Source organism: Coffea arabica, chromosome 3c (genome assembly GCF_036785885.1).
Source record: "Coffea arabica cultivar ET-39 chromosome 3c, Coffea Arabica ET-39 HiFi, whole genome shotgun sequence".
Classification (NCBI taxonomy): domain Eukaryota; kingdom Viridiplantae; phylum Streptophyta; class Magnoliopsida; order Gentianales; family Rubiaceae; genus Coffea; species Coffea arabica.
The window spans coordinates 3195013-3222274 of record NC_092314.1 but is presented as its reverse complement, the minus strand read 5'-3'; the positions used below and the strand labels follow the sequence as shown (position 1 = coordinate 3222274).

At 36.9% G+C, this 27262-nt stretch overlaps 5 protein-coding genes and 1 long non-coding RNA gene across 6 annotated transcripts; 2 read left to right on the top strand and 4 right to left on the bottom strand.

The window, feature by feature from the left end:
• Window positions 1–3761, top strand: LOC113734155 (proteasome subunit beta type-2-B). Its single transcript, XM_027260520.2, has 3 exons — window positions 1–428; window positions 1047–1170; window positions 3309–3761. Exons 1-3 carry the CDS (start codon window positions 271–273, stop codon window positions 3639–3641), a joined length of 615 nt encoding a protein of 204 aa, XP_027116321.1. The 5' UTR covers window positions 1–270; the 3' UTR covers window positions 3642–3761.
• A 6522-nt stretch (window positions 3762–10283) lies between these two features.
• On the top strand, window positions 10284–14976 carry LOC113734864 (probable RNA helicase SDE3). Its single transcript, XM_027261613.2, is given in 5 exon segments — window positions 10284–10688; window positions 11130–11965; window positions 12073–12243; window positions 12662–14119; window positions 14425–14976. Coding segments are annotated over 4 exon segments (2760 nt in total). The 5' UTR covers window positions 10284–10688; window positions 11130–11167; the 3' UTR covers window positions 14758–14976.
• Window positions 14977–15400: 424 nt separating this feature from the next.
• LOC113733774 (uncharacterized) lies at window positions 15401–17795 on the bottom strand. Its single transcript, XM_027259952.2, has 4 exons — window positions 17276–17795; window positions 16756–16791; window positions 16624–16653; window positions 15401–15884 (listed from the first exon to the last, which is right to left on the bottom strand). The coding sequence occupies exons 1-4, from the start codon at window positions 17757–17759 to the stop codon at window positions 15604–15606; spliced, it is 831 nt and encodes a 276-aa protein (XP_027115753.2). The 5' UTR covers window positions 17760–17795; the 3' UTR covers window positions 15401–15603.
• A 901-nt stretch (window positions 17796–18696) lies between these two features.
• LOC140038018 (uncharacterized) lies at window positions 18697–19586 on the bottom strand. Its single transcript, XR_011841829.1, has 2 exons — window positions 19316–19586; window positions 18697–19173 (listed from the first exon to the last, which is right to left on the bottom strand). It is a non-coding gene; the product is annotated as an uncharacterized lncRNA (long non-coding RNA).
• Window positions 19587–20081: 495 nt separating this feature from the next.
• On the bottom strand, window positions 20082–21422 carry LOC113735366 (uncharacterized). The gene is made up of 3 exons (XM_072083209.1): window positions 21022–21422; window positions 20880–20909; window positions 20082–20624 (listed from the first exon to the last, which is right to left on the bottom strand). Exons 1-3 carry the CDS (start codon window positions 21353–21355, stop codon window positions 20332–20334), a joined length of 657 nt encoding a protein of 218 aa, XP_071939310.1. The 5' UTR covers window positions 21356–21422; the 3' UTR covers window positions 20082–20331.
• A 2759-nt stretch (window positions 21423–24181) lies between these two features.
• On the bottom strand, window positions 24182–25621 carry LOC113734825 (uncharacterized). The gene is made up of 4 exons (XM_027261562.2): window positions 25021–25621; window positions 24898–24924; window positions 24703–24786; window positions 24182–24554 (listed from the first exon to the last, which is right to left on the bottom strand). The coding sequence occupies exons 1-4, from the start codon at window positions 25346–25348 to the stop codon at window positions 24340–24342; spliced, it is 654 nt and encodes a 217-aa protein (XP_027117363.1). The 5' UTR covers window positions 25349–25621; the 3' UTR covers window positions 24182–24339.
• Window positions 25622–27262: the final 1641 nt, after the last annotated feature.

Genomic DNA, 27262 nt, shown 5'->3' with positions numbered 1-27262 from the left:
AATTTGAAAGTCGTGTCAGCATCATAAGAGCTCCGGATCCAAGTCGGACTCTCCCGGGTCCTAGTCCAAATCAGGCCGGGTCTTCTTGTTCCCCAAGACGCCTTCATTAATCTAAACCTTTCACTCTCCTCAAGCAAACTTCAGTCCAAGAAAAATCAAGAAAGCCCCCTCGGAGGGAATTGAAAGAAAAGACATCCAGAAAAACCAAATCAAATAGATCCGGTACATATAAAAGGATAATCTAATCTTACAAAATAGCAGTAGAGAAAGATGGAGTGCGTATTTGGACTAGTTGGGAAGGGTTTTGCTCTGGTGGTCTCGGATACATCGGCAGTTCACAGCATCTTAGTTCACAAATCTGATGAAGATAAAATCATGAAGCTTGATGATTATAAGCTCATGGGAGCTAGCGGTGAAGCCGGTGACAGGTATTAATTTGTTTGCCTATTTGAATTTGGACGCTTTTACTGGGATAAAGTTAAGGTTTCATTCTTTTAAATAAACTAGGGATCATTCAGGATATTTGTTTTATGCTGTTGGGTTCTGGGTTTTTGTTTTTTTGTTGAATTTGGAGTGTGGGTTTTGATTTTAATTCCTTGGTAATGGTTGACAATTTCATTTTTCTACTGGGGTCTATATTTAGAATTTTCTTGTGAAATTGGGATTTTTTAGGGTTCATAATGATATGGGGGTGTGGGTATTTGCCATTTTTTCCTTTGCTATTATGGATTTTGAGTTTTATTGCTATGTTATTTCTTTGCCTGTTAAATTTTATTGAAATCAGTAGATATTTCTGAAATTGGAACTTCATTCGTTGTTTGATGATATGGCTGACTGCAGTGGTTTTTATTAGTTTGACAGTTCAATAGTACCACATGTTTTGATATATTATTTGCTTAAGATATTGTAAAATTGTATTTTATATGGTTGGTAAAAATTTGAGGTTAAGGACTGGTATTTAATGTGTTATATGGCAACTGTTCTATTATTCTTGTGACGAAGTTGTGTAATTTTTGTGTTCTGTGCATTTGTTTGATGATTTCCAGGGTCCAGTTTACTGAGTACATACAGAAGAATGTGGCATTGTACCAGTACCGTAATGGCATTCCTTTAACCACAGCAGCTGCTGCTAATTTCACAAGGGGAGAGCTTGCTACTGCCTTGCGCAAGGTAAGAATTTTCCAGGTTTTATACACTCTGCTTGGCTTAAGAGGCTTTGGAATATTGCGAAATATGAAAATTTGAAGTTACAGTTCTTTTGAGGAAATATTAGGTTTTATTGTACAAGAAGATAAAATGGAAAATCAGGTTTAAAATTGGATTGTTAGTGTAATTCAAGTCAATGTTACAACCTTCCTGACCTCCCATGGGGAGTGATGCTATCACATATGACTGCAGTTTTAGATAGGCTTTCGTCCAGGATACTATTAGTCCTCTGGGGAACTTCTAACTGGTTTTGCGGAAACTCAAGAATATGGTATAACTTTCTGGAGCTAGAATACAGTGTAACAGAATTAGTAACGCTGCTCTACTACATCATGTGATGTCTTGAAGATTGTTGGACCCATCCAATATGGTATGTCATATGTTTGCCTGAGATGAGTTGGCTAGAGTTCTAATCTATTTGTTCGCATTGATTAGAGGATCCACAATTTACTTACATCTAATCTCTAATAGATAATAAGATTGGTAAGATCCTTTTCAGGGTACATCTCTTTGCTCAAGGTAATTTTCTGGCATTGTTTATTTGGCAATGCTTAATTCTGTCTGGTTCGATGTCAAGTGAGTGCTTTCATTTTGTTTCCATTGGCATGGCACAAAGAGAATAAGATGGTATGTTTGTGACACTCATGCTGAATTTAGATTTAGGCATAGATAATGGCATATCAAGACGATAGTCACAAACATCGTGAACAGTATTCAATTACTCATTTACAGTAGCATGAGTGAATTCTTATTGGACTGAGTTTTATTGAAAGAGTGACATGTTGAGCGTTTTTGTTTTGTGTGGTCATTTGACACGTAGTGTTGATGGATGCTGATGAGTGAGGAAGATAGGATGGTGAACTTGCTATGTAATGCTAAGGAAGGTGGGGAAGGTATTATGTTGTCAGACAACACTTCCAGCTTGAATGTGCTTAAGTTTTCATTGAAGGGAATGAAGTTCAGCTTTCAGACCCCTTCCCTAAGTGCGATAGAGTTCTCTCTGACATGCTAATTACAAGTCAAAAAGTCAATCCCTGTTGTAGGGATATATGTCATGGTCCCAGCACTATGAGTTGACTTCTTTTATTTGCCTTGATTTGTCTTGCCAAAATAGATTTACCATGTTGTACTTGGACACTGAGTCTCATACTTATATGTCAAAGTCTTGCCCAGGTTTGGGACAAATCAGGGTCTACTGTACACACTATTATCTTGTATATATACTTTGCATTCCTAACCAAGCATTAATATGTTTTCAGATGGACATTAGGGTAAAGTACAATATGACTTGACTCACTGTCTGCAAAAGGTTATAGGCTGGTATTATTTCCTTCACAAAAAGAGTATGTGATGGCCAAAGAAGTCAAGAGATGTGCTTCTTTTGGTTTTCATATGTTTGTTTTTCTATTATTTCTTGCGTGGGAGCCTGGAATCTATGGTAGTGTTTGTGTTAGAGACGCAAATGTGACAAGCAATGACACAATTAAGCTGTTCTTAGGTTCCCAAACTTGCTTGAACTTCCAGTTTTGTGAAGTTGACTAAAGTCCTAAATTATCAGCATGAATATTATTTGGAGAAAAGTTTATTCTTGTTCATGCATGGTCGTGTGTGTGTGGCTGCCTTATCTTTTCATAAATTGTAAGTACACATGCAAGGATAGGTGGAAGTGGTCTGTCTTAAGGTCAGTCAGCTTAAAAGTGCTGAAATTTTGTACTTTGTCCAGTTGAAGAGTAAACAATGTAAGAAAGATCATACCATACTGTCTCCTATATACAAAAATGGAACATAAAATGATATTGGGTATTTCAACTGCATCCAAAAGAAAGAAACTCATTCTCAGCAGGAGAAGCGTTCCTCTGGCATAAGTTTCAGTTTTCCATCTAGTCAGTGGGTCAAGTTCCAGTTTACCATCTTGTCAGTGGTGCATCCTTTTTATCTTAATTTTTTCTCTGTCCTTTTTCCCTGCCAGTTTACTTGAGACTCTGGCCTTCTGGGACAAGTGAATGAAAGGGAAAGAAAATTTTAGTTTCCAATTGTATTATGTGTTAGAAATTAAGTATTGCTTATGTGTCTTTGCTGAGATCTGGTATTTGTTTCTTCAGAACCCTTACACTGTCAATATCCTTCTGGCTGGTTATGACAAGGAGACTGGTCCATCCTTGTACTACATTGACTATATTGCTAGTCTTCACAAGGTTGACAAGGCAGCATTTGGTTATGGGTCCTATTTTTCACTTGCCATGATGGATAGGCACTACCACAGGGATATGACATTGGAGGAAGCCGTTGAATTGGTTGACAAGTGCATAATAGAGATTCGGTCAAGACTGGTTGTGGCCCCACCAAACTTCGTAATTAAGATTGTCGACGAGGGAGGAGCAAGGGAGTTACATAGGCGTTACTCTATCGGGGATGCCCCTCTAGCTGCTGAATGAGCTTTTCTTTAGAGGCATTATTATGACTCGCTTTACTTCAACTTCAAAATCTTATGTGTTCTGTTGAAGACTAACAGATGATTGTCAAGATTATGAAATTCTGGGATTCTTTTTCTTCAATTAGTGATACTTCAGAGTTATGTATGTCTATTTGGTAATTCCACATTTCAAAGTTGGAACCTCCGTAAGATATGTTTGGAAGATGAATTTTTTCATCAAATGGCCTTAATCTTTCCAAGTCTACATATCCTTGTTAAGTTTTTGTTCCACTTTCTGGGGAATAACACACTTGTTGAATATACATCTTTGGCTGTCGTAGGTTCATGGATCCATTTCCACGCACAGGTTATCTCCATTACGTAGCATGTTCTCCAGGTCTTCTGCAATACTTTTTGAGAGGCCTTTCCATGTTGTGGTACCTCTTATGTCACTCTCTTGTTTAGGGTACTGGAGGAAGGCTCTTAAGCTGTGTGATCGAGTGAATGTGGCTCAGTCTATCTGCTTTTTGTTCTATATGAAAACATGCCTGTCAATTTCTGCCCTTTCGACTATAAGGTTTTCCAAATTTCAAGTTCTGAAAAAGAGAAGACAGATTGGTCTTAGAGGTGGAAAATTTTAGCCTTGCTTAACCTTCTAGGATAGGCTTGAAAGTTTTACAAATTTTTTAGTTTGTTTCATAATTGACCTCCCTCAAGTTTAGAGAGCACCTTTTTTCCTTTTCACGTTGTCCCCCTGATATTTGAAAGAAGTTCTCATCTCTCATTACATTATTATCATTTCTGAACACTAATTTCATTCAAACTCTCTCTTATGATACACCTTTTTCACTGCTATAAAATATGAAATTGATAAGATTAAAGCAAAAAAAAAAAAAAAAAACCAAGCACACACCATACATAACCCTAAAGATTAAAGCCAAAAAAAAAAAAGTGCATCATACGTAATTATTGTTTGGATTGTAAGTTTTCAAAGAAAAATTGCTATGTTTTTCATGGATATATTTTTTAATTATTTTTTTACTTTGTATATATTAAATCAGTATAGTAATTTTTTTTTTTTATAAAAAGTTTAGAAAAATGTAATCCAAACAGGGCTAATTTCTCTTCGTATGGTAACGGCCTCGTATAATCTTTGCGTCCATTTGCCGCAGATCCAGACTCCATTGCTGCTTTTCCATGACCATGACCTTCATTACTACGGGAAACCGTAACATTGTATGAGTTCTTAAGTGGAGACCCGTAAAATCAACCGTATGAGTTCTTGAATTGGAGAACTGTCTTGGACAGGAGATTATTTAAAATAATTATTGTAATATTTTTTATGTGAAATATAATGAATATGAAATAAAAAAATTATTAAGAAGATAAAAAAATACGTTAAAACATGTGTTGTGATATATAGATAAATAATAATTTTTTTTGACAAATAAATCCTATCCAAGCACACCCGTACAACCCCTTTTGATTGAGCTCTCAGCTGACAGAAAACGCAGGGTCACTTTACAGGCCGGCTGGCCACGAAGACCCATATGATCTCGTTTCTCAATGGATAATCATTAAAGCTCGCTCCTACATTAGTCTCCTTAGGCTCCCCTTCCTCCTAGATTAGGATAGAGTAGATTATACAAATAAATGTATCGTTGCTGACAAAAAAAAAAAAAAACAAAAAGAGAGTACACTCCTTTGGCCATGCGTCTTAAGGTTACATCCTGCGCATTTTAAGGTTACGTTTCTCACCGAAGAAAAGGTACACTTGATGCAGTTGTTTGGGCTATAAGAGGACAAAAAGAAAAAATTGGATGAGGTTGAAGTTATTTCTTTCTTGTTTTTTGTGTTGGTTGGTTGATTGTAATTGTATGTGCATTTCATTTTTACATTTTGTTTTTCGTTTTGGTACTGATCAATTGAGTAGTTCTCCTCAGCCATATTAGTTTGTAGAATACACAGTAGTACCTCTCGCTTATGTTTAGCATTTGTCAATTTCTTGTCGCTCTCAACATAATCATGTCTCGTATTCCATTTTGTCACGTAAACACAGTCTCTTTTTATTTTATTTTATGTAAGTGAAAAGTCTGAAATTCAAAATTTCTTATTTACAATTCTTCTCATCTTACCCTAACATTCAATCCATTCTGTAAATACTTAATAGTGATATAATGCGTCTAATGGCATATGTCTACTTCTAGAAACATAGCAGTGAACAAGGACAAGAGAGACTACCATGTAAATCCAAAGTGTAGAAAATCTCTCAAACTTATTTTTGATGAGCTTTTGGAAAAAAAAAAAATTTTGTTATAGCACTTTTCAAAAATGTCATGTATGTGAGGTAAAAAAGTGATTGAAAACTATATGAAAAAAATATTCGTGAGGAAGGACGAAAAAATTTCTCAAAAAAGTAGCAATCGAAACAAGGTTATTTACATGTGAAAAGGTAAATTACATAGAAGGTTAGGTATAAATAATGTGTTACCATAATCAATAAGATGAGGATTTTTCTAACGGGAGTACCCATTAACATACCTAAATTTCGCTCAACTTATCATGTATATATATACACACATACACACACTAACAATTCTTGTCCTCTATTACATTTATACACTTGTTTTTTCAAAATCTAATATCTGAAATACATCATAACGAGTGCCATTATGCACTTGTTCGACGGACCTATGAGACAATGATCCACCAATGCAAACACAAAATTTGTGTTATAGGGGCACAATATTATTATTATGTTTTAGTTTTGAATTCTTGTTGGCAAAGCACAAGTTCATACGTGTAATTGTTTGCATGGCTTGTCGGGGAAGTTTCGACATCCCGTCAAAAGCAACTAAAACACAGCATGCATTTATGTATTCAACTGGAAATTGTTGCCACTGTTCACATAATCTTTAATCATATTCATAAGACTGAACATTCATCCGCAACCTTATGCTGGTTACTATCACAGAAAAGGGTTAATTGTAAATTGCAACGTAACCATTTTTACCTCAAGCACCCCCCAAAAAAAAAATCTTACCGAATGGTTTTGGATACTCCGCAACACTTCGGTGATACTTTATCTTTTTCATTGATGGTGTATCATGGGCTCTTACTATTATTATTATTTTTTTTTTGATCTATCGTATGATTTTAGTAACAAGTAAATGAGGAGACACATGTCATGCATGTATTTAAAAAAGAGCATCTAAACTTTGGAAAGCATATGAGATGTATTTGGTGCATTACACTTCAACACTAGCACTAAAACCAACCATGTATGACAAATTAATCATCATATTAGGCCACACCTAAAACTAATGGCTGATGTTTTTCTAATTGGATATCTGTTAATACACCTTAACACATTATTATGTTTTTAATTAATTTTATTTTTCAAAAAATTTAACATTTTGACGTGCACTTGAATACTCGTTAGTCAGATCTATTATAGATAATGGCAACGGACGATACCTTATGTAATTTTATATATACCCGCCATAATTATTTAGTGTTTGGCAAATGCTCAAGTAGGATTGATTTTCAAATAGACTCGTAGACCAAGCGTCCGTCAGCATTTTTTTGGTGTATTTTCAGGACCTACAAAATACCCTTTGTTCACATATTTCATTTTATAATTTTCTTTTGTCACATGTATGTATTCAACACACTTTCAACATCCACTGGTGTTGACGCATACATGAAACTCTCGTCAAAAAGGCCAAGAAACTTTTTTCTCTTCGAAATTGACTGAGCAGCAGTAGTGGCAAAAACCAAAAACCTTCGCCTCTAAAGCAACAATGCCAACGTAACCGAAATCATGACGTTCGGTTCTTAGAACCCTTGTCATGTTTTCGTACCCTTCTCCGCACATCACTCCTCACTTTTCACTAAAATTCTGGCAGTAGCTGTTGCACTTTGTTTTACGTCCCATCCTAATCCTGCTAGCCGAAATGCTCTTCCGGATTATTGAGTTTTGTAACTCCTCCAATTTCGCTTTTTAATCTTGTTTATCCATTTTCCGTTGAACCCTCTCTTTATTTTGACAATCCCATCATCTCAAAGGTGAGTCTCTTTTCAGTTTTCTCTGTTAAAGTTCATGCCTGTTTTCGTTTTCATTCTTTTCTTGATGAAATTTTGTCTACGCGTACCAAATTTGGGTCCTGATGTGTGCTGAGTACTTGGATGTCTATCAAATTAAGTACATTCGTTGGGATGCTTAATCTATTGATTAATGTGGTGGGATTAAAATTATTGACTTGATTATTTTATCTTGTTGCTCAATCATCAGTTCTGTCTTTCATGCGGGTCTTTGAAAACAAGAAACATATATATGGTGAGTTTGGATGTCTCTGTTGATAGCAATGCATGCATCTTATTAGACTATGAATCATGTGGGAAGTTTTTTTTTTTCTTTTTTTTTTAAAACTATGAATTATATATGTTATTCTTTGGTAATAGGATACAAGGAGTCGGACAATTTGGGGGTGTAAAAGAACTGTGGTCGTTGACAGTCTCTCCACATAATAAGTGTTGGAAGTTAAATCACATGACTGCTCATTCGTAGGTTATTTGGATGGGGTGTGGCCATTTCAATGGTTGAGTTGAGATCAATAAACTAAAATGCCTCTGGGGAAAGATTTTGATTTTTAAGTTTCTGCTGTCTTCGGCTTTCCACTTGTCATTAATGACAAGAAATATTTGGACTTATGGTCAAACTGATTCTATCTAGTAAATTACAGTTTTGCATCCACGCCCTGTTTTATATGCTCTACAGAATTCATACTTGTTAACTATTATGTTTAGAGCTTGTGTATTCTTCAGGTTGCAGTATACTTAGTGACACTCCGATATCCCATGAGGCGTTTGTAGCGTAAATGTGCTTTAAGCTAGTGATAGGTATGTTGAATAACAAGTATGAATTCTGTGCCTACGTTAAAGTTCTTCCTTCTAATAGTAGATTCGGTGCCTCATTATGTCTTCCCATAATTTGTCTTCATTCGTGCTCCAAATACATTTGAAAGAACTTCTTATATACAGACAAACTGTTTGAATTTCTCATCATAAAACTTTAGCGTGACAATGCACATGCATCTGTCAACATTGAAAAGCCTGCTTCTAAGTTCTAATCTCTGTTACTCCATTTTCTTCACAACAAGTGTCGATTAAGTAGCTGATCAAGTTGCCATTCTCGAATCAAAAGTCAAAGTTTCTAAAATATACATTCGATGGCTGAAATGGTTCAAAGCAAACGGTTAATGGAACCCCTGTAGTGAGGCATTTCATCTCATTGTGAGAATCCAACGGTCCCTAGTTATATTTCCTTTAGATTTGACTGTAAATATCGCAACCTTTGGATTTGACTGTATTTATCGCAATGTCTCATCTATTGATCATCACTTCTTCCTGCTAGCAACACAATGGCATGGGAAGTTTATTGAGGCTGTTCATGTCTCTTACAAGTGAGGATGATATCAAGTAATACTTATATGCCCTGTTTGTTGGCAACAAATCTTTCTTGGAAAATGGATCTATTTTACCATCTTGATTATGTATATTATAAGTTTTTTTTTTTTTTGGTAAAGTGGGGGTTATAAAGATTACATTATGGTATTCAAAGTCATAATTCCTAGATTTTGGTTTTAAAGTTGGTGAAAAGACTGGTATGACCTGTAATTTCAGTTATCTCACCCTCACATTCTCTTCCCTCTTTAGTTGTCACATTAAACCTTGCTAACACACACTACCAAATGTTTTTACTTTCACTATTCTCTCTCTAGTTTTATCTGTTATGCCCTTCTCATGTACCTGACTTCAAATATCTTGTTTACATTAATGACAATAAGTATTTGAAATTGATGGTTATAAGCAACACAGACGCAATATACATATTGATTGCATTCATTTTACTTTATATAATTAATGTTGGTCCCTTGGTTGCTTGATAAATTGTAGTTGTGTTTGGTGATTTATTTAATATGAGGATATCTAGTGCATTTCTAGATATTGTTCAATAAACGTGTATTCCATAAAAGTTGTAATCGCACATACAATGTCCATATTTTAAATGTGCATGTTACTTATGTGTGTTATACTCAGACTCATGACAAAGAAGGAATTTGATAACCTCATAGAGGGTTTCTTTCAGTTGCTACTCGGAAAGAGACTTCCAAGACTAACTGTGGCTTTGAAATCTTACCAGGATTTAATTTTGCAGATTTTATGTGCAGTTATTCTCCAAATCATTGGGTACTCTTATAAATTGGAGTCAGATTTTTTTGCTTTTGGACTTTTACTTAAGTCTCCTCAGAAACCAAACAGTGTTGAAAAGGTAAGTAACATGGCTTATGTTTTATGCCCTCTTGTAAGCGTATAGACATCATTAACTCTATATCTACTTTATGTCTTTGCAAAGCAGCATATCTCTAAGTTCTAAAAGGTTAACCTGGTTCCAAATAATAAAATGCCAGAATGTCTCTTCTTTTCAGTGATCTATCACTTCATCAAGTCTTCATGCTTTTTTTCCCCCAAGATAATAAATTTTTTGGTGCCATGAATTTGGTATCAACTATTATTTTAAAAGGCCTATTCCTGAGGTGCAGCAAGTCACAAGTACCTTGAAGTGTTTGGGATAGGCAAGCAGTGCTGATGTCTCTGGGTGATAGGCATGAGATTGCCTTGAACTGTGAGGCACACCTCTGCTTATGCCCCAAACACCTGGAACAGAATGAGAAACCAAAGAGAAGGGGGCTTGTCAGGGAGGAGCAGATGAAATATACACAATAAAGGAAAATCAAAGGACATGCTCATCTTCTATAACTGCTGAATTAACTAATCTGATTTCATTCTAATTTAATGTTACTAGTTTCCTTCAGTCCAGCAGGGTGAAGAGGTGTGGTGTGGCGTGGAGGTGAGTAGGGAAGAGTGTTGCTGTTGAGAGAGAGATGAGGCCAAGTGGTTGAAAGGGGGTTAATGTGCCACATAACATATTGGTGGGATACAGAGATGAGGTTTGAAATGGGAAGCTTTTCACAACCAAAGCCTTACTTTCTGTTTAACTTTTAAGGTCTCACCGATATTTAATTTATTTTTTGTTAGTTTATCTTTTCTTAGTTCCATCTAAGGTGAAGAAAATTTTATGTTCCTTTAATGCTTCATCATACAGTTCTTTGCCTATATTGCATCTTAGATCTATAATTCTTTCTTATAATGTTTCTTAGCATGTCAATTTTTCTTCACTGTTAAATAAACAAAAAATTTTACAGTGTCGTGGGACCTACATCCATGTCTGTGGCTTTAATGTCACTGTGCCTCATGGAATATGCCTCAGACAGACACAGTGCCTCTGCCTTCAAAACACTGTTTCAACTAGCAAATCGCCACATTTCAGCTATGAGCATATGGTCATACTACTTGAACATTTTCTCACTTGCAATTTAGAAAAGCTTTATGGAATGATTTATCTTCATCAAAATGAGAAATTACATCAATGTGCGATTTTGTTCAGAATTTGCAGATTTTCTTGGCATACACATCAAGGTATTAATGGATTCAGTCGGTCATAAATCAGATGATGAGTATTCTGTAATTTGGGACAAAGGAGACATCGGTTTTATCGACTTGGACAACTGTAAATCTGTTTGTAGCTATAACCCTGCTGAAGAAAGTGATCTAGTTACTATTTCTGTTCCATTCCCATTAGTCGAAGGGAAGCCTCAATCAGGATTGGTAGGAGAGACTATTGTTGATTCGATCACAATTGAAAACAAAACTAGTGCCCCTGTTGATCTCTGGTCGGTGAAGATTTATGATTCAAAACCTGAGGACTCATTTACTATTTCGTTAATGAAACCTCCAACTGCAACGTCAGATGCACAATATGTCCAAGAATTTCTGGAGTCATTCTCCTTGGAAGACAGAGTATTACAGCCAGGTCAGACCCTAACAATTTGGTTGTCTTGCAAGCCTAAAGGTATTGGCTTGCACACATCAGCTGTGCACTTCAGTGTTGGGGATGACACAATTGAGCGACTTGTTTTTGTCATGGCTGAAGATAAGGTATCCCAATTTTTGGCTTCTAACAGGCCATTTAACAGAATCAGGAAGAAAAAGCACTCAGTCACTAAAGTGTTTTCTGCTGAACCATTTATTGGGGGCTCGCGTCCTATAAGGTCTCCAAACCGAGGGTTCAGATACAGGCTCCATGCATATCCAGTTCCCCAGCACATTAGGAACTCGATTGAGCAGCAGCAAATCCCTGATGCTCTAGGAGATGGTCTGACAAAAGAGAATTATTTTTCATACTTTCAGACCTTGCTAGCCCTAGAAGAGATCAAAATGGAGGTCTGAATCCAAATATTTTATGCTAATAAATTGTTTTTTTTTCTTCAACAAATGCTAATAAATTGTTCATGTGGTTGGTGTTGATGCATTTTCTTTATTTTCTTCAGGAGGATATGAGGGACTTTGACATGGAGAGTGTTACTATGACAAGTAAGGGATTCCAATTTTTATGCCTCAGTGTCCCAGGACTAGCAGAGAGAAGGCCTTCGCTTGTTTATGGAGACTGTGTATTTGCTAGACCTTCCTCAGTTCATGCAACCAATACCCCCCCTTATCAAGTATGCTGAATTTTCACATGATTATTTACTATGCTGGATTTACTTGACGATTATATTTTCAAGTATTTTTTAAAGGATATTGCGGTACCTAGGATTTAATGCTAACAATTTATTAAGAATTTTTGGAGATGATCCAGCTCATTTAAATTGCCTTTAGACCAGAGACAAATATGTGTTGGAGATTTTGTAAATTTAGCAACTACTTGAAAATTCTCATAGCCTGTCTTGATTAGAGTTATCACTTAGAGACATAGAGTGTGTTGATTGGCGTTAAAAAATTTGTTATGTTTGTGACACCGCAGATAGTGGTGGCTTCTCAGTCTCCAATATGTGAACACATGCAACATCTGGTACTTTCTGTGTTTGATTAAATGCTCTGAACTTGCATCGCTCAAACTTTGAATGGTTATTTGAACAGGGTTATATTTACCGTGTTGAGGCTGAAGAGGTTTATCTGAGGTTTCGGGATGATTTCCACTCAGATCATAGGCCTGGAAATCTTTATGATGTGCAGTTCACGTACAACCGTACTCGTGTGAGAATGTTATATCAAGCCATCAAAGCTGCAGAAACTTTGGAGATGGAACTTCTCTTCCCGTCTGTATCCCATCAAGCAAGACTAATTCAACCAACTTCACTGGTGCCTATATCCTGTATGCTTAATCCAGAGCAAAGTAGCACCATTGAGATGATCCTTGGCTGCAGGGGAGGGTCTCCTTACGTAATTCATGGACCTCCAGGTACTGGTAAAACAATGACTCTAATAGAAGCCATCCTCCAACTTTATGCTAAGCGCAAACATACTCGAATTCTAGTCTGTGCACCTTCAAACAGTGCTGCGGACTATATTCTTGAGAAACTTATAACTGAGGAGGCAGTCCAAATTCTGAAAAATGATATCTTCAGGCTGAATGCAACTACACGTCTTATAGAGGATGTTGATCAAAACTACAAAGACTTTTGCTGTATTGAAGATGCTGTTTTCAGGTGTCCCATATTGAGTAGGCTCAGGCAATATAGGATTATTGTATCAACATATACAAGTGCGTCACTCCTATATGCAGAAGGCATCAAGCGAGGCCACTTCTCTCACATATTTTTAGATGAAGCAGGCCAAGCTTCAGAACCTGAGACGATGGTTCCTGTTGCCCACCTTTATCAAAAGAAAACAGTAGTTGTACTTGCCGGGGACCCAAAGCAGCTTGGTCCTGTAATCTACTCGAAAATTGCTGAGAGTTATGGATTGGGAAGATCATACTTGGAAAGGCTGTTCGAATGTCAGTTATATAATGATGGGAATAGAAGCTATATTACCAAATTGGTTCGAAACTATCGGTCTCATCCAAAAATTCTGTACCTTCCATCAACCTTGTTTTAAGGGGGCGATTTGATCTCATGCAAAGAAAATGATGGAAACTTTATACTGCCATTATTGGACCTACTACCTGACCAGAACTTCCCTTTGCTTTTCTTTGGTATCCAGGGTTGTGATGAGAGGGAAGGGAGTAATCCGTCATGGTTTAACAGAATTGAGGCCAGCAAGGTAGTTGATATCATTATTCATTTGATTGATGATAAAGGGCTTCATGAGGAAGACATCGGGGTTATAACTCCTTACAGGCAGCAAGTTCTCAAAATAAGAAACGCACTTGAAAGCTTTAATAAAACCAAAATCAAGATTGGTAGTGTTGAACAATTCCAAGGGCAAGAGAGGCAAGTGATCATTGTGTCTACTGTCCGATCCACAATTAAACACAATGAGTTTGACAAGATCCACTATCTGGGATTTTTAAGCAGTCCTAGAAGGTTCAATGTGGCTATTACCCGAGCAAGATCTTTGCTTATATTGGTTGGGAATCCACATATCCTTTGCAAGGTACTCTTTAAGCATTTTTAATTTGTATATCATTCTGATTTCAGATAAGCACAAGAAGTATGCTGTTAAAAGTAATGTGCATTACCACTTTCCTGGTTTGCTTGTTTTCCTTCTGTTTGCCTATTGTACAAATGGTTAGTCTGCCTGCTTCCAACCACCCAAAGGTTCATGTATGAATACCCAAAGCAAATGTCCCCTTGAACTATGTACACACTCGAGGAGTCTTAGGTGATGAATGATCATTTCAGTTTTGCCAAGGCAGTTTTCCCTGGGTTTATGTATTCACATGTTTGAGGTATTGACAGGATGGTCATTGGAACAAGCTTTTATGGTACTGCTCAGACAACGATTCCTACAAAGGTTGCTTCTTACCAGGCAAGGAGGAAGATGTCAAAGAGCAAACTGTCCCAGTGAATTATGATGGAGAATACAGTGCCTTCCAGCCGTCTGGGGATGTGGAATGGGGTGAGATTGTCCAACCATCTGGGGATGTGGAAGGGGAGCAACCTGGGGAAGTGGGTTGCTCTGGCAACTTACAGCCGTCTGGGGCGGTGGAATGGGGTCACAATTACTTCAATACAGAAGAGATCCCAAAGCCTGTAACAGATGAAGCTGAATGGTCTGATGGCTGGAAATAACTGGATGCCTGACAAGAGTTGAGCATGTATAGCAGATGACCACAAGCTGGTACAATATGGATTAAGTGACTTCTGAATTTTATTTTATTTTTTATACATGTGCTTGGCTTGAAGTCTCGAAGAAAAAACTACCCAAGATGAATGTAATTTGTAGTAGTTGTTTCTGGAATTTTTGGATACACTTGCCAAATATATTCTGACTGGAAAAATTTTGTTGAATCTGCTCATCAAACTTCAAAATTTTGGAGATGCCTTGCACAGAACAAAATGTTAGGAGGCATTAGCAACAATTTCTTGGGGAAATATTTTTGTGCAGCATTTTGCTTTATTTTGATAAGCACACATTTGCTAGCACTCGATAAAAGCAATAGCATCTAAGCCAGTGGGGTCTTTTCCTAAGGGTAACATGAAATAAGAAGCGTTATGGCAAGTACAACAGTCATGTATCCTGCTCTGAAAATGCCCCTCCATTTTCAAATTCGTCTCTGAGTTTTTTATTTGCCTTTTGTTTAATCAAATTGGTTAGCAGATTAACTGTAGCTGCAACTTTAAATGGAAACTCTGGAATTAAATTGGCCCACCAAACCATAGAGAACAATTGAAAGTTTAAAGTGTAACATCATTGGAAATCCATATAGGCAAAGATTGATTTCATTTCAGGTGATCGCCTTATTCATGCTTTCTCAAGTTGCTAATACTCAGAAAATCAATCGAAGTTTGTCAAACATACAGAAGTCAGAATTTGCCTGCCATACAATTCACCTTAGCTGTGCAATTGTTGCTATACTCACCTTGTGGAACTATTCTATACAATCAAGATATTAATCAAGATGAGAGCTACGTCTATCAAGTCAATGTAGGAACAACAACGTCCGCAACAACCATGATGAGAGCGAGCAACCAGCCAGACTCGCTATTGGTACCACTAGTGGAAAAAGGTCTCCATGAGGGTAGACGTGGTGCTAACCTTGGTTCTGGATGCGATCCATCAGGAGCGGCTGGAGTGTCTGAATCGGCAGGTACGGAAGTGTCTGAATAGGAAGGTGCTGGACTATCTGAATCAGCAGTCGACTCCTCTGAGCCTTGTGTGAAGTTGATTGCAGGAGGTGTTGGACGGTTCACAGGACCTGCAAATTTATACAGAGAAAAAGCAATATTTCATGTTCTTGTAGACTCTGCTGATTTAATATTCTTTGATATTTTGAGTTTCAAATAAGAAACCCAGATTCTGCTTATGAAATGACTGGTCCATAGCCATCTGCGTCTGTTTGTAAAGCAGTAATTATCGTCACAGCCTATCATGTCAAAGTCTCTTTTGTATCTCCATAGAAGTCCTAAGTTCTCTTCATTAGGCTTATACTGCTATTGAAACCGATTACTTTCGTGATTTACCAATCATGCATAACTAATTTCGGATTGATTGGTCCTATGCACGGTGTATAAAGAACATATATGAGCATAGAACTCTAGTCTTTGGAAAGAAAACTCCTAGCAAGACAAGTACTAAGCTTGCTTTGATGGAACTAAATACAAGCGTTTTTAAAACTCTTTGTAAGTACAAAAATCAATAAAGCAGACAAAGAAAGCAATGCAAAGATGAGTCGATCTATAAGGTATCATCATTTCACAAATTACCAGAAAAGCTTGGCGGCGAGTTTTCAGGACCAGCATCAAAAAGTGGCAGTTAAAAGTTTCAAGTAGCAAATTAATAGGCACCAAAAAAAAAAACAAACTGAGCAGAATGTAAAGAAAACAGATAGCAAAAGGAACGGTTTTTACCAGCAAATGAATAGACACAAATTAATACACTAGTAAGCAATGCAAAAATCGAGTCGATTTATAGGGTATAATCATTTCACAAATTACCAGATAAGCGTGGTGATGAGTGATCGGGACCTGCAGCAAAAAAGTGACAGTCAAAGCTTTTAGTAGCAAATTAATAGACGCAATATAAAAAAAGAACGTAAAGAAACAGGAGCAGGGGAAGGGGGATTTTACTTGTAATGCTCTTTAAAGGAGGCAGAGTACGTGTTCCTGATCAAAACAGTTCAAGAAGGGGAAAACATCATTAGCGTTAAAGCAAAGTAAATAATAATACATAATTTAACGATAGCCCCAGTACTAAATTTCAATAACTTAGATTTGATGGGATTGAAAACTATACAACATGCACGAAAATGAACGGTCACCATTAGTACGTTGGATAGACAGGTGCTCCACCTTCTATTAACTACTGGAAATGTAGATCTAAGCCAATCATACTTAAGAATTGACTTATCAAATCTTGTTCTAGTTTACAGTTGCATGCTTTTATTGATAATGGACATTTTCCTCCGAAGTTGAGAATAATGTATCTACGCAGAATTCAACCATCCAAAAATTACAGGAAATTGGTAAACTAGCATTAATTAATTACTGTAATTACTAAACTATTATGGAGTACTTTTATTGAAAATTATTAGCATTATCAACAATTATCAGAAATATTCCAAAAACACAAAAAAGAGATAATGCTTACCGGAACATAGAGAAGTAAGGGAGAAGTTAGTCTTGGTTCCATGATCTCTCGTCGGACAAAGAGAGGTAAGAGAGAGGACTTTGGTGGAGTTGAGAGGGAACCCGAGGAGGTTAGGCTTTTGAATGAGATAGCAGAAGCAGACGGCGCCGCCGGTGGTAAATGCGGAAATGACGTCATTGCAGCACTGACGAGAAGGTGAATTGGAGGTGTTGTTCGGAGATGAAGAAGTGTACGGCAGGCACTTTGAGAAGGAGACCAGTTCGTCAGAACAGTTCGCCGGAGCTGCTGGTGGTGGTGGTGCAGGAGGTGATCGTGGCGGAGAACGTGCTGCTTTTCTAGAATGCGGAGGAGGTGGAGACGGAGATGGAGGTGAAGGTGACAGTTTTGTTGTTGTGGCGCCGGAGGAGGTGAGAAGGAGGGCGGAGGTGAGGAGGAGGAAGAGGAGGAGGCCGGTGGCCATCTGTGAAGTTGGGGGATTTGGCATGTGCGTGTTTTGTGGTGTGCAAGTGTGTGACAGAGGTGGAAGGAAAGGCGGTTGGTTATTCTGTTTAGCGGGCCGTTCTGTATTTATAATTTTATATGCAGGTTAAATTTTTGGCGGGAATGGGAGGTTGCTGGTTTTCCAAAAATACCCTCACTCCTAATATTCCGCATACGCATTGTCAATTTTCCATTTGCCTTCTATCACTAAAATTATTGTTGTTTTAAGTAAATCAAATACTATCACAAATTGTCTGCTCGTCCGTGGGTGTGGATTGTGGAACAGGGAATTTTGCTGGACTAATTGTCAAAATTCAAAATTTAATGTCACAGCTCTTTTTTTTTTAAAAAAAAAACTAAAATTATTGTCATTTTAAGTAAATCAAATACTATCACAAATTGTCTTGAAAGACATAACATTATTATGTTTCTTGTGGCAACAAAATTTTGAGTATGGTAATATCACTTGCAATGCATATCACAGCCTCGAGAGACGGTTGGTTAGGTAATAAGATGGAAGAAAAGAAGCAGAAAGTCTTCGATCCAAGATCTCCTATTTATAGTCACTTCTATCTAACCACCCAACCCAATCACTTATAGATGCGCGTGTGTGTGTGTATATATTCGTATGTGTTGCTTTACATTCAATCCTGAGATTCAAATCAATTTTGCGTTTATGTTAGCCAAAACGTTGTAATGATTAAATTCATGAGAATTTTGGGAAAAAAAAAATCTTGTAGTCAAATGATACTTAATACTCCATCTCTCATTATAAAATGAAAATTTGTATCAATGAGTCTCAACGTACGTTTTGTAGGTACTTATTTATCACTCTGTCTCTGTAATTGCAATTTCCGAATCTTTGTGTGAAACTTCATATTTTCTCGAATTGTCTATGTACAAGGGCTTTTTTCAGTGGGTGATAAGAAACAGGAGAAGGATTACACATTCTAGGACATAAGCGTCCTGAATCCGAAGTCTATTACCCGCTCGACTTCCATTCCATCCAAATTTTGCTGACAGTTATACCGAGGAAGATAGCTCCATTTCCTATAGGATTTCTCCAGTACAGATATCAAATTTACTACCTCCTTACAGGATGACAAACAAAGCAACAGGTAGCAAGAATCTTGGTCGTGGCAAAATATTGAATTTGTCTCCACCATGAGATTTCAAGTATCTTGGCTCAGGGATCAACAATATGGGATGAACATCGCTGCTAAGAATTGGTCGGCCTTCGGCCACTGATGAATTGTTGCCTGTAGAAGTTGGATTTCGTCGAATTTCATCCCTTTTTGGAGGTAACGGCACCGTGTTATCATCTGGAACAGAAGGTTGCATTGGGTCCTCTGGCCTTTCCGGTGGAAAATTCAATGCAGGCTCTGGAGTATTTGGTGTGGGAAATACCGGCAATGACTCTGCACATGTATAATCAAGAAAAAAACAAGAAAAGATGATTACTACAGAGGCATATCAAATATAGGAAGTCAAGAATCAGGCTGCTTTATCCTATTATCAAAGCTGAATTTGTATAAGCAAAATCACAGGTTGAGAATTTACTTTGACATTGAGTCAACGATGGGACTGATATGTAGCAGCTAGATAATTGAACTGATAGACTGATGCTTGGTAAAGGAGAGGATCTAAACAGCAAGCACAAGCAATAATAACCAGCTTGAACAGCATGGTTCAGGGTTTTGCAGCAAGGCTCCATTGAGGCTGTACTTCCATCTTGCTCCATGCATTTCTCAAAGTCTACGCCGAGGAGAGAGCATCCCTGAATTTGGGCATTTGCAAATTGGCATGACATACAAATCAGAATTGTTAAACCCCATATGAACCTTAAGGTATCCATTCAATGAGACAGTTCAATTTGGATTCCATCTCTTGGAAAGTATATAAGCATCTCCAAAGCTGCTCGTGAGGTATGGCATCCATTCTTTGTGCAAGGTGCTATGTACATGCATCTGACCTACTCAGTACATCAGACTCACGCCTTGTGAGCTTTCAACAGTTGCAAGACAGCACGAATACGGTGAGATTGAATCTACGATGCCAAATCACCAAATTTGATTTTTATGGGAAATAATTTTTGCTTGGCTAAGATCAAACCTGAGTAAAATTGAGTTCAGAAACTTAAGCGGTTGATTTGTCTAGGTGAACTTTCAGCATTGATTTAATTTGTGATTGAGCATATTTGATAATTGCAATAACAGATAAAATCTTTTTCTCGAACGACTTCCATTAGCATTTTCTTCGGTTGTTCTATAAAGTGGAGAGGGAATTTGCAGCACAATTTTATTAAACAGAAACAAGAATACAAGGACATGATCCAATAACTCCGCCGTGATATTACAAAAGAACAAAATGGGCATCAAAGCCTTCTGATACAAATATATATTTTGATCTCAGAAATCTGGAATGATTCAAAAAATGTCTGTTTACAAAATTGAGGTTACCCCTCAAGAGTGGAATTTATCATCTGGGGAGTAGATACTTGGATGAACATCAAATTGGAATCCCCAACTACGAAAAATTTTAAGGAGCATCAACTGGCAAATGCAATGAGAAGTCAATCAGGAACATCCGAAAGCAATAGCTCCAACTAATGCTAGCAGAAGAAGGTGTGGAACTCTTTGAGAAGGCTGGGCTGTTGACAAATCAGGTCGGACTCCTGGCGGTGTCATAGCTGGATATCCACCACCCTCAGGTGTCGATCCTGGAGGCGTTAGTGTTCCATCACCTCCCGCTCCTGGTGTATCTCCGGGAGGAGTTATTGTTCCATCACCTCCCGCTCCTGGTGGAGTAAGAGTCGGTGTATTAGGTTCTGGCAGCCAGGAAGGTGACAGTGGTTGATCCTCTGTTGGACCTGCAAATAAGGAAAGAATGAACTGATATTTCTTTCCATTGCAGGAAAGGTATTGTGGTATGAATGGTTTCTTAATTCTTGACCAGAGAAAAATTAAGTTTGAGTGCACAGAGTACGTCAATATAGCTATGACAATCACGATAAAGATGTCAAATTTAACCCTAAGTCCAACGTATATGTCATGCAAAATCAGGATACTCCATTAAGTTTGTTATAATAGAACCAAAATATCAGAAAAGCCTTTATGTATGGGACCTGGAGCTGGAATAGGTGCACCAGGCAAGCCTGCAAATCAAACAAAAAATATTTCTATCAGAGGAGAAAAAGCAAGATGAGAAATACAGAGAAAAATTCATCTTCTTGGAACCATTTGAACTTCCAGTTTCCTGAACCTTACCTTTGCATTCAATGGGCACACCATCTGTATTACAAGCACGTGGAAGAGAAGCTGCGAGGGTTTGATTAATTGGTACATGAAGAGGAACTCCCCCAGTGACCATAAGGCAGAGACAATCTCTGCCACTACTCATGAGGGACTTGAGTGACTGACAACAATCTGCAGTTGGTGAACTTCCAGATCCACCAGTAATGAAGTTCGTACAAGGGGCGAAGCTACGAAGCATCAAACCCGTGCATGATGTATTGGTTTGGCCGTGCACTGGAAGAAATAGGAGCAAAAAAGCAATAGCTATAGCTGCATTCAAGTGTGGAGAAGTTTTTAATCTCTCCATTTGTGTTCTTTATTACTACAAAACTGTCGGAGCACTAGAGCTAGCTAAGTAGGATATATGCAGCTATTGGTATTGGCTAACAATTCGCTGTTGGGTATGGGGTGAATGGTGATGGAATTTATACATTGATTGAGAATTTGAGTGGAGTTTATGAGAAAAGGAGGCGAGAACACGTAGAGTTGAGGTCGGTTCAAGACTCAACTACCTTAACTAACTTGGTAAAAGGATTGGGGTTTAGGTGACCTTGCTGAGTTTAAACCTAGTTGTCCATTTTCCAAACTTTCCAAGAAAATAATTTAGAAAAACACAAAAGGCAAACTCCTCCTCGCTTGGAAATTTGTTAAGGTCCTGTTTGATAATTCAATTTAACACTTAAATTTAATATATTCAATTGTAATTGATAACTAAAAATAAAACATCTGAATTAATTAAATTGCACTGAATTTTTTAGGCAAAACTTGGTCCAAAAAATAAGTGATAAGTGAATAACTTATCACTTAATGTGATATATACTCAAATTTATCAAATTTAATGTTTAGCTATTCAATAATTTAATGAATTTAGACTTTAGATTTCAATTTTTAATTTTCAATTTTCAATTTTTTCAAACACATCCTAAAAACCTTGATAGAAACTTGCCTTCCCTGCTATAGGTGCCTCGTTTTGCTTTCTCATTCCATTGGTGGAAAAATAATAGGAGCCAAATGTTTGGCTATAAATCTATGTATTTTTAGTTCAACTAGATTGTGGTAGGATAGGGTAGTCCACACAGCATTAGTCCTCAAATCATGGCCACTAAATTAAGTCAAAGTTTACCCAAGTTATTAGTATTATAATTGTACAACGTACCATAATAGAATACGTGGCAATTCAGAGAATGAATTTAAACTACCCTGCATTCTTAGTTTAATTATTTTTCAAATATACTTATGAACATTTATTCTTTAGTTCTCCATGATAACAAAATATTCCAGAAGTTGTTTTGTAGAAATTTCAACAACTAGAGCATTTCTTTTCCCTGGAGAGCTTAATCCTTAAATACAAAACCTACAATTTATGTTCATACAAGTTAGTCCTATGAGAATACAATCCAAGAAATTAGAATTTAAGTTTATATAGAGAATTATAATTAAAAAAAATAGTACTATCAATGGGGCGGGGCCAACCTGAGCTCGGCTTGTTTGGCTCGAAAAAAAGTCCGATGAGTCCAACTTTTTAGTGAGCTGGTCTGAGTTTGGCCCTAAAAATAGATCTGAATTAAACATAAGCTAAACTTGGGCCTCATTAGGCTCAAATCCGATATAGGTATGACCCTTTAATTATCTATATATATAATGATATATATATAATATTTATATTTTGATATTATATATAATTATATATTCAAATATGTTATTACTAAATACTAAATATATACAAATTACAAAACACAAAAATGCATATGAAGATTCCTCTATTAGTTTTCTTGAGAGCCAATATTGGTAATGCATCACTAAAACTCTAACTTTTCTTATTGATTGAGTAAATTTTTATGTTGGCTTAGTATTGGTTGATTTCTTTTTGGTATAGAAACACAAATCATCAAGTATATTTGGATTTAAGTTACAAAGTTATAAAGAAGTTCCAACCTTTGAAGATGTATTGGCTTATGATCACATGTTTCATTACTATTTTTCATGTATTTTGAACAAATTAGATATAAATATTGTTGAAAATTTTTTATTTATGTAATTTTTTAGAACTATCACTTGTTTATGTTTAATTTTAATGTTGTAATCTTGTGAATGTTAAATTAATTTTACAACTTAATAGTTATAGTAATTATATTACGAAAATTGATGAGTAATAAATGAGTTTGGGTTAAACCCGAATAAGGTTCAAAATCCGAATATTTTGTGAGTTGAGTATGATTTTCACATTTATTAACCCGAATTTCATGGCCCGAAATCTGAAAGTATTACAAATTAAATGAGCTAACCCTGAACTTATGATACCCCTACTCATATGGTCCGATTAACATGCCTACGAAAAACAAATTGAAATAGAAAGTCCATATGATGTTTATTAATTGTGTTTGCCAATGGATTGAAAATTCAAAGAATTTAAATACATCTTGCAAAAAAGAATTAACAAGAGGGCTAAGGGTCGCCATCATGGCTAATTGGATTGCAAGCCTGGCTTTTAGGAGTACTTGTGCTTCTGGCTTTGTAGAAAATGTCGAATATATGTAACGTTTATTTGCGCCTTTAACCTCGCAACCGCCGGAGGCATGTGAATTCCTGTTGTTAAAGGATGGAATTAAACCCACGCCTTAGCATGCTGGGCTGATGAAAGCGTTAACAACTCACACCACGCCTTCAGATGTTAGGCCTCATGAAGTTTCGAAGACTTTTCCCTTCAGAGTTTTAAAGAGCCATCTTCTTAATTTACAGTTTTTTTCAGTCAATGGTGATGCAAGAAGTAAGCTCTTCCCTTTATTTTCCTAAGTTAACTGTGTTCAAACAAAAACTCCTTTGGTTTTGGGGAAAGGAAACAGAGATATCTGTAGTTATATTCAACTCATATATTTGGTGGATCTGATTTTGAGGTGTTTGACTTGGAAAAGATGGACCAAAACTGCAATGGCGCTTTTGGATGTATGATTAGGGGCGCATCAAATTTGAGGCTAGGACTGATATAGCTGTCTTTGAACCATTATGGCATTGTGGCTAATGCATAAGCAATGACAAGGATCATTTCTTTCTTATATTTGTGAACTTTCCAAAGGAGAGGAAAAAAAGAAGGCAATAGAAAAAAGAAAAAGGAACTTTGAGCTCGTACGTCCGCTGGCAAAAAAGATGGACAGAAGGATCTGATATTTTCTCACAATGAATAGCGAACTTTCAACTCCACAACTATAATAATTATACAAATCTAAGGCAATAATCTATAATACAAAGAATAACAAGTGCTCAATCGACTTGACAAAATGTGCTAGCATCAGATCAATAATTCCTCAGGGCAATTGCTCCGATCACAGCTAGCAGAAGCAATGGTGAAAAACTCAGTGTTGAGGCAGCTGATGGGGTCAGAGACTGTCGGTTGCCTGAATTCCCTGCTGGAGATCCTGAATTTGTAGTTGAAGATGGTGGAGTCAAAGCTGGATTTGTTTCAGCCTCTGGTGCCAATGTTGGAGAGCCAGCCTGGGGAACCACAGAGCCTGAAAATCAAAAAATTAAACATATTTCAGCAGGGCATTTGTGGGGAAAAAAAACAATTTAAGCAAGGCATTTTCTATTTTGAATTTTCTACTCCTAATAGTTGGAATGTAATTACAGATTATACCACAAATTAGCAGCACTTAGTACCTGTAGGAGGAGCAGCTGCAGGTGACATAGTACCTGTAGGAGGATTAGCTGCAGGTGACACTGCAGGTCCACCAGCTAGAGGGCCTGTTAATCGAAAAACATCTCAGTAACCCCAAAGAATGGGGAAAAGAATTTTTTAAAAAAAGGCGGGGGGGGGGGGGGAACATTAACATAAATTCAAGAACTGTAGGTTACCTGGAGCAGGAATAGGTGCTACAGAGGCTGAAAATAAATATTGTGAACATATTCATTAGTAAATTGTGCAAATTCAATTGAAAAAATGGTACTGGCACGGAATTAGACGCGAGGTTGTGTTACCTTTGCACTGAAGGGGTACACCAGGCTGGTTACAGGTGCGGGGGAGGGAGAGGACGAGAGTTCGATTGATGGGAAGGTTGAGGGGAACGCCTCCAGTTGCAACAAGGCAGAGACAGCCTGTGCCGTTGGCCATGAATGCCTTAATTACATTGCAGCAATCTGCAGTAGGCGAATTCCCATTGGTGCTGCTATTGGTAATGAAATTCAGGCAAGGAGTGAAGCTGGTGAGCATCGAAGTTGTACAAGGTGAATTGATCTGGCCATAAACAGGCAAAGATAGAAGCACCAAGGCAATGGATAAAGCTGGAAATAACTGCTGGAGAGCCATGATTAGTTGCACTAGTATCTTATTGTGTCCTATTAATTGCACTGTAGGAAGAATGATTAGAATTGCTGATTTTGGCTGAGAAACTTGCTGTTAAAACTTGAGAAAGAGATCGATCAAAGAGGGGAATTTATAGGTGAGGACGAATGTTTTGAATAAAAAAAAAAGTGGGTTTTGAGTGGTTTTGGAGCTCAACTACCTTAACTAATCCTGTGAGAAGAACGGTAGATTAGGTGGAATTTGCTTGCTTGTCTGTTGCATGTTCCTCGTACCTTTAAACCTGTTTATGACGCATCAGATAACATTTTCATGTCCTATTCTGGGTTCTGATTGCCAGCGCGTTGATGAATTTTGGCCTAAGCCCCCGTTGATGGATATCATGCAGCAATTAGGATATCGTAAAGAGTTGGCAATCATTTTTCCAGTCAGATAGGTCCGTCGCCTATCCCTCTTCTTTTTCATTCTTGGTGGTAGAAACTAGAATCTAGAGAGAGATACTTTGCGTGCCAAAACTGTTCAAATGTTTGATATGTAATCAAATCTTAGTGGCTTAATTAAACATCCTTCATTTCCTTCTTTTCTTGTACTTCCCTTTTTTTTTTTCTCAGAAAAAAAAAGCGGACTTATTATATAGATCACACATTTATTTATACTTCTTGCACCTGTATATTTAAATGCTAACTCAAATTAATACATTCTTATAATACAAATTAATATTTGAATTTCCTCCTAAAAAGTGTGGTGCACCCGTGAGCTAAACCCTTATAGTATAAAACACAAGACAATCTTGGACGTTCTCTAGATAATTATTAGAGAACCTTCAGGCTCAAGTTCATCCGAGCACATACAACACTTGCAATTGGCGCTCATCCACTTGTGAACAGGGGCAAAGTCACCTTGATGTGTGACTGAGTAGGGCTGTCAACGGGTCGAAATTCATTATTCCGGACCCGGATCCGGCATACCAAATAGGATCCAAATTCGACCCGTTTATCCGACGGGTCTTCTACTCTATGTTCCGAATCCGTATCCGACAGGTCTCGGATCCGAGTCCGGGTCTATCTGAAAAAATTATGAAAATTTACAATTTCTAATAAAAATGAGAAAAAAATATATTTGTACACTAATTTCTAACTAATACAAAAAAAAAAACCAAATAAGAAAATAAATCAAATTGACTTTATTAAAATACATCACCCTAATCAAATTATATCGATAAATATACATATTTTAAATTATTAATCCATTTGTATCCGGATCTGGGTCTAATATGGGTCGGAATACTATATTCCGTAGCCGATCCATTTTTTTGTTTGACAAAACAGATCCGGATCTGGGTAATGGAATTAAATCCCTACCCATACCCGCAATAATTTTACGGATCCGGGCCTAGACCCGGACCGTTGACAAGCCTATGTGTGAGGGTGACCAATTGCCCTGCCCTTCTCAACTTTATAAAAATCACAAAATAAGCTTGAAAATTTTATAGTAAAATTTTTAGGTATCTTTCACATTTATATATAAAAAAATACGTATCTCTTGACATTGCCACCCTACAATTTAGAAAATAGTCATCTCTAAACGACCAATTTCTTTCTTTTAAGTATCTCTTTTAATGTCCAATTGTTTCAAAGCTATTAATTGAGACACATTTAATTACTAATTGAATGAGAAAATTTATATGAAGTAGAACAAAAATAAAAAAATTATTTCATTTAAGTGTACAGTCTTGTTTCCACTAAGGATGCGTTTGATAAAATTGAAATTTGAAAACAAAAATCTGATATCCGAATCGATTAAGTTATTGAATTATTAATTACTAAATCTAATATATTTAAGTGTATATCACATTAAGTAATAAGTTATTCACTTATCATTTATTTTTTAGAGCAAGTTTTGCTCCTGAAATTTATTAGT

Coding starts and splice junctions, on each gene's coding strand:
- LOC113733774 (XM_027259952.2), bottom strand. CDS start 17,759: ATGCCAAATCCCCCAACTTCACAGATGGCCACCGGCCTCCTCCTCTTC. Junction 16,654..16,755: donor TCCTTTAAAGAGCATTACAA/GTAAAATCCCCC, acceptor TTTTTGCTGCAG/GTCCCGATCACTCATCACCA. Junction 15,885..16,623: donor CTCATCACCACGCTTATCTG/GTAATTTGTGAA, acceptor ATAAATTTGCAG/GTCCTGTGAACCGTCCAACA.
- LOC113735366 (XM_072083209.1), bottom strand. CDS start 21,355: ATGGAGAGATTAAAAACTTCTCCACACTTGAATGCAGCTATAGCTATT. Junction 20,910..21,021: donor TGTGCCCATTGAATGCAAAG/GTAAGGTTCAGG, acceptor TTTGATTTGCAG/GCTTGCCTGGTGCACCTATT. Junction 20,625..20,879: donor TGCACCTATTCCAGCTCCAG/GTCCCATACATA, acceptor CCTTATTTGCAG/GTCCAACAGAGGATCAACCA.
- LOC113734825 (XM_027261562.2), bottom strand. CDS start 25,348: ATGGCTCTCCAGCAGTTATTTCCAGCTTTATCCATTGCCTTGGTGCTT. Junction 24,925..25,020: donor TGTACCCCTTCAGTGCAAAG/GTAACACAACCT, acceptor ATTTATTTTCAG/CCTCTGTAGCACCTATTCCT. Junction 24,787..24,897: donor AGCACCTATTCCTGCTCCAG/GTAACCTACAGT, acceptor TTCGATTAACAG/GCCCTCTAGCTGGTGGACCT.
- LOC113734155 (XM_027260520.2), top strand. CDS start 271: ATGGAGTGCGTATTTGGACTAGTTGGGAAGGGTTTTGCTCTGGTGGTC. Junction 429..1,046: donor AGCGGTGAAGCCGGTGACAG/GTATTAATTTGT, acceptor GATGATTTCCAG/GGTCCAGTTTACTGAGTACA. Junction 1,171..3,308: donor TTGCTACTGCCTTGCGCAAG/GTAAGAATTTTC, acceptor TTGTTTCTTCAG/AACCCTTACACTGTCAATAT.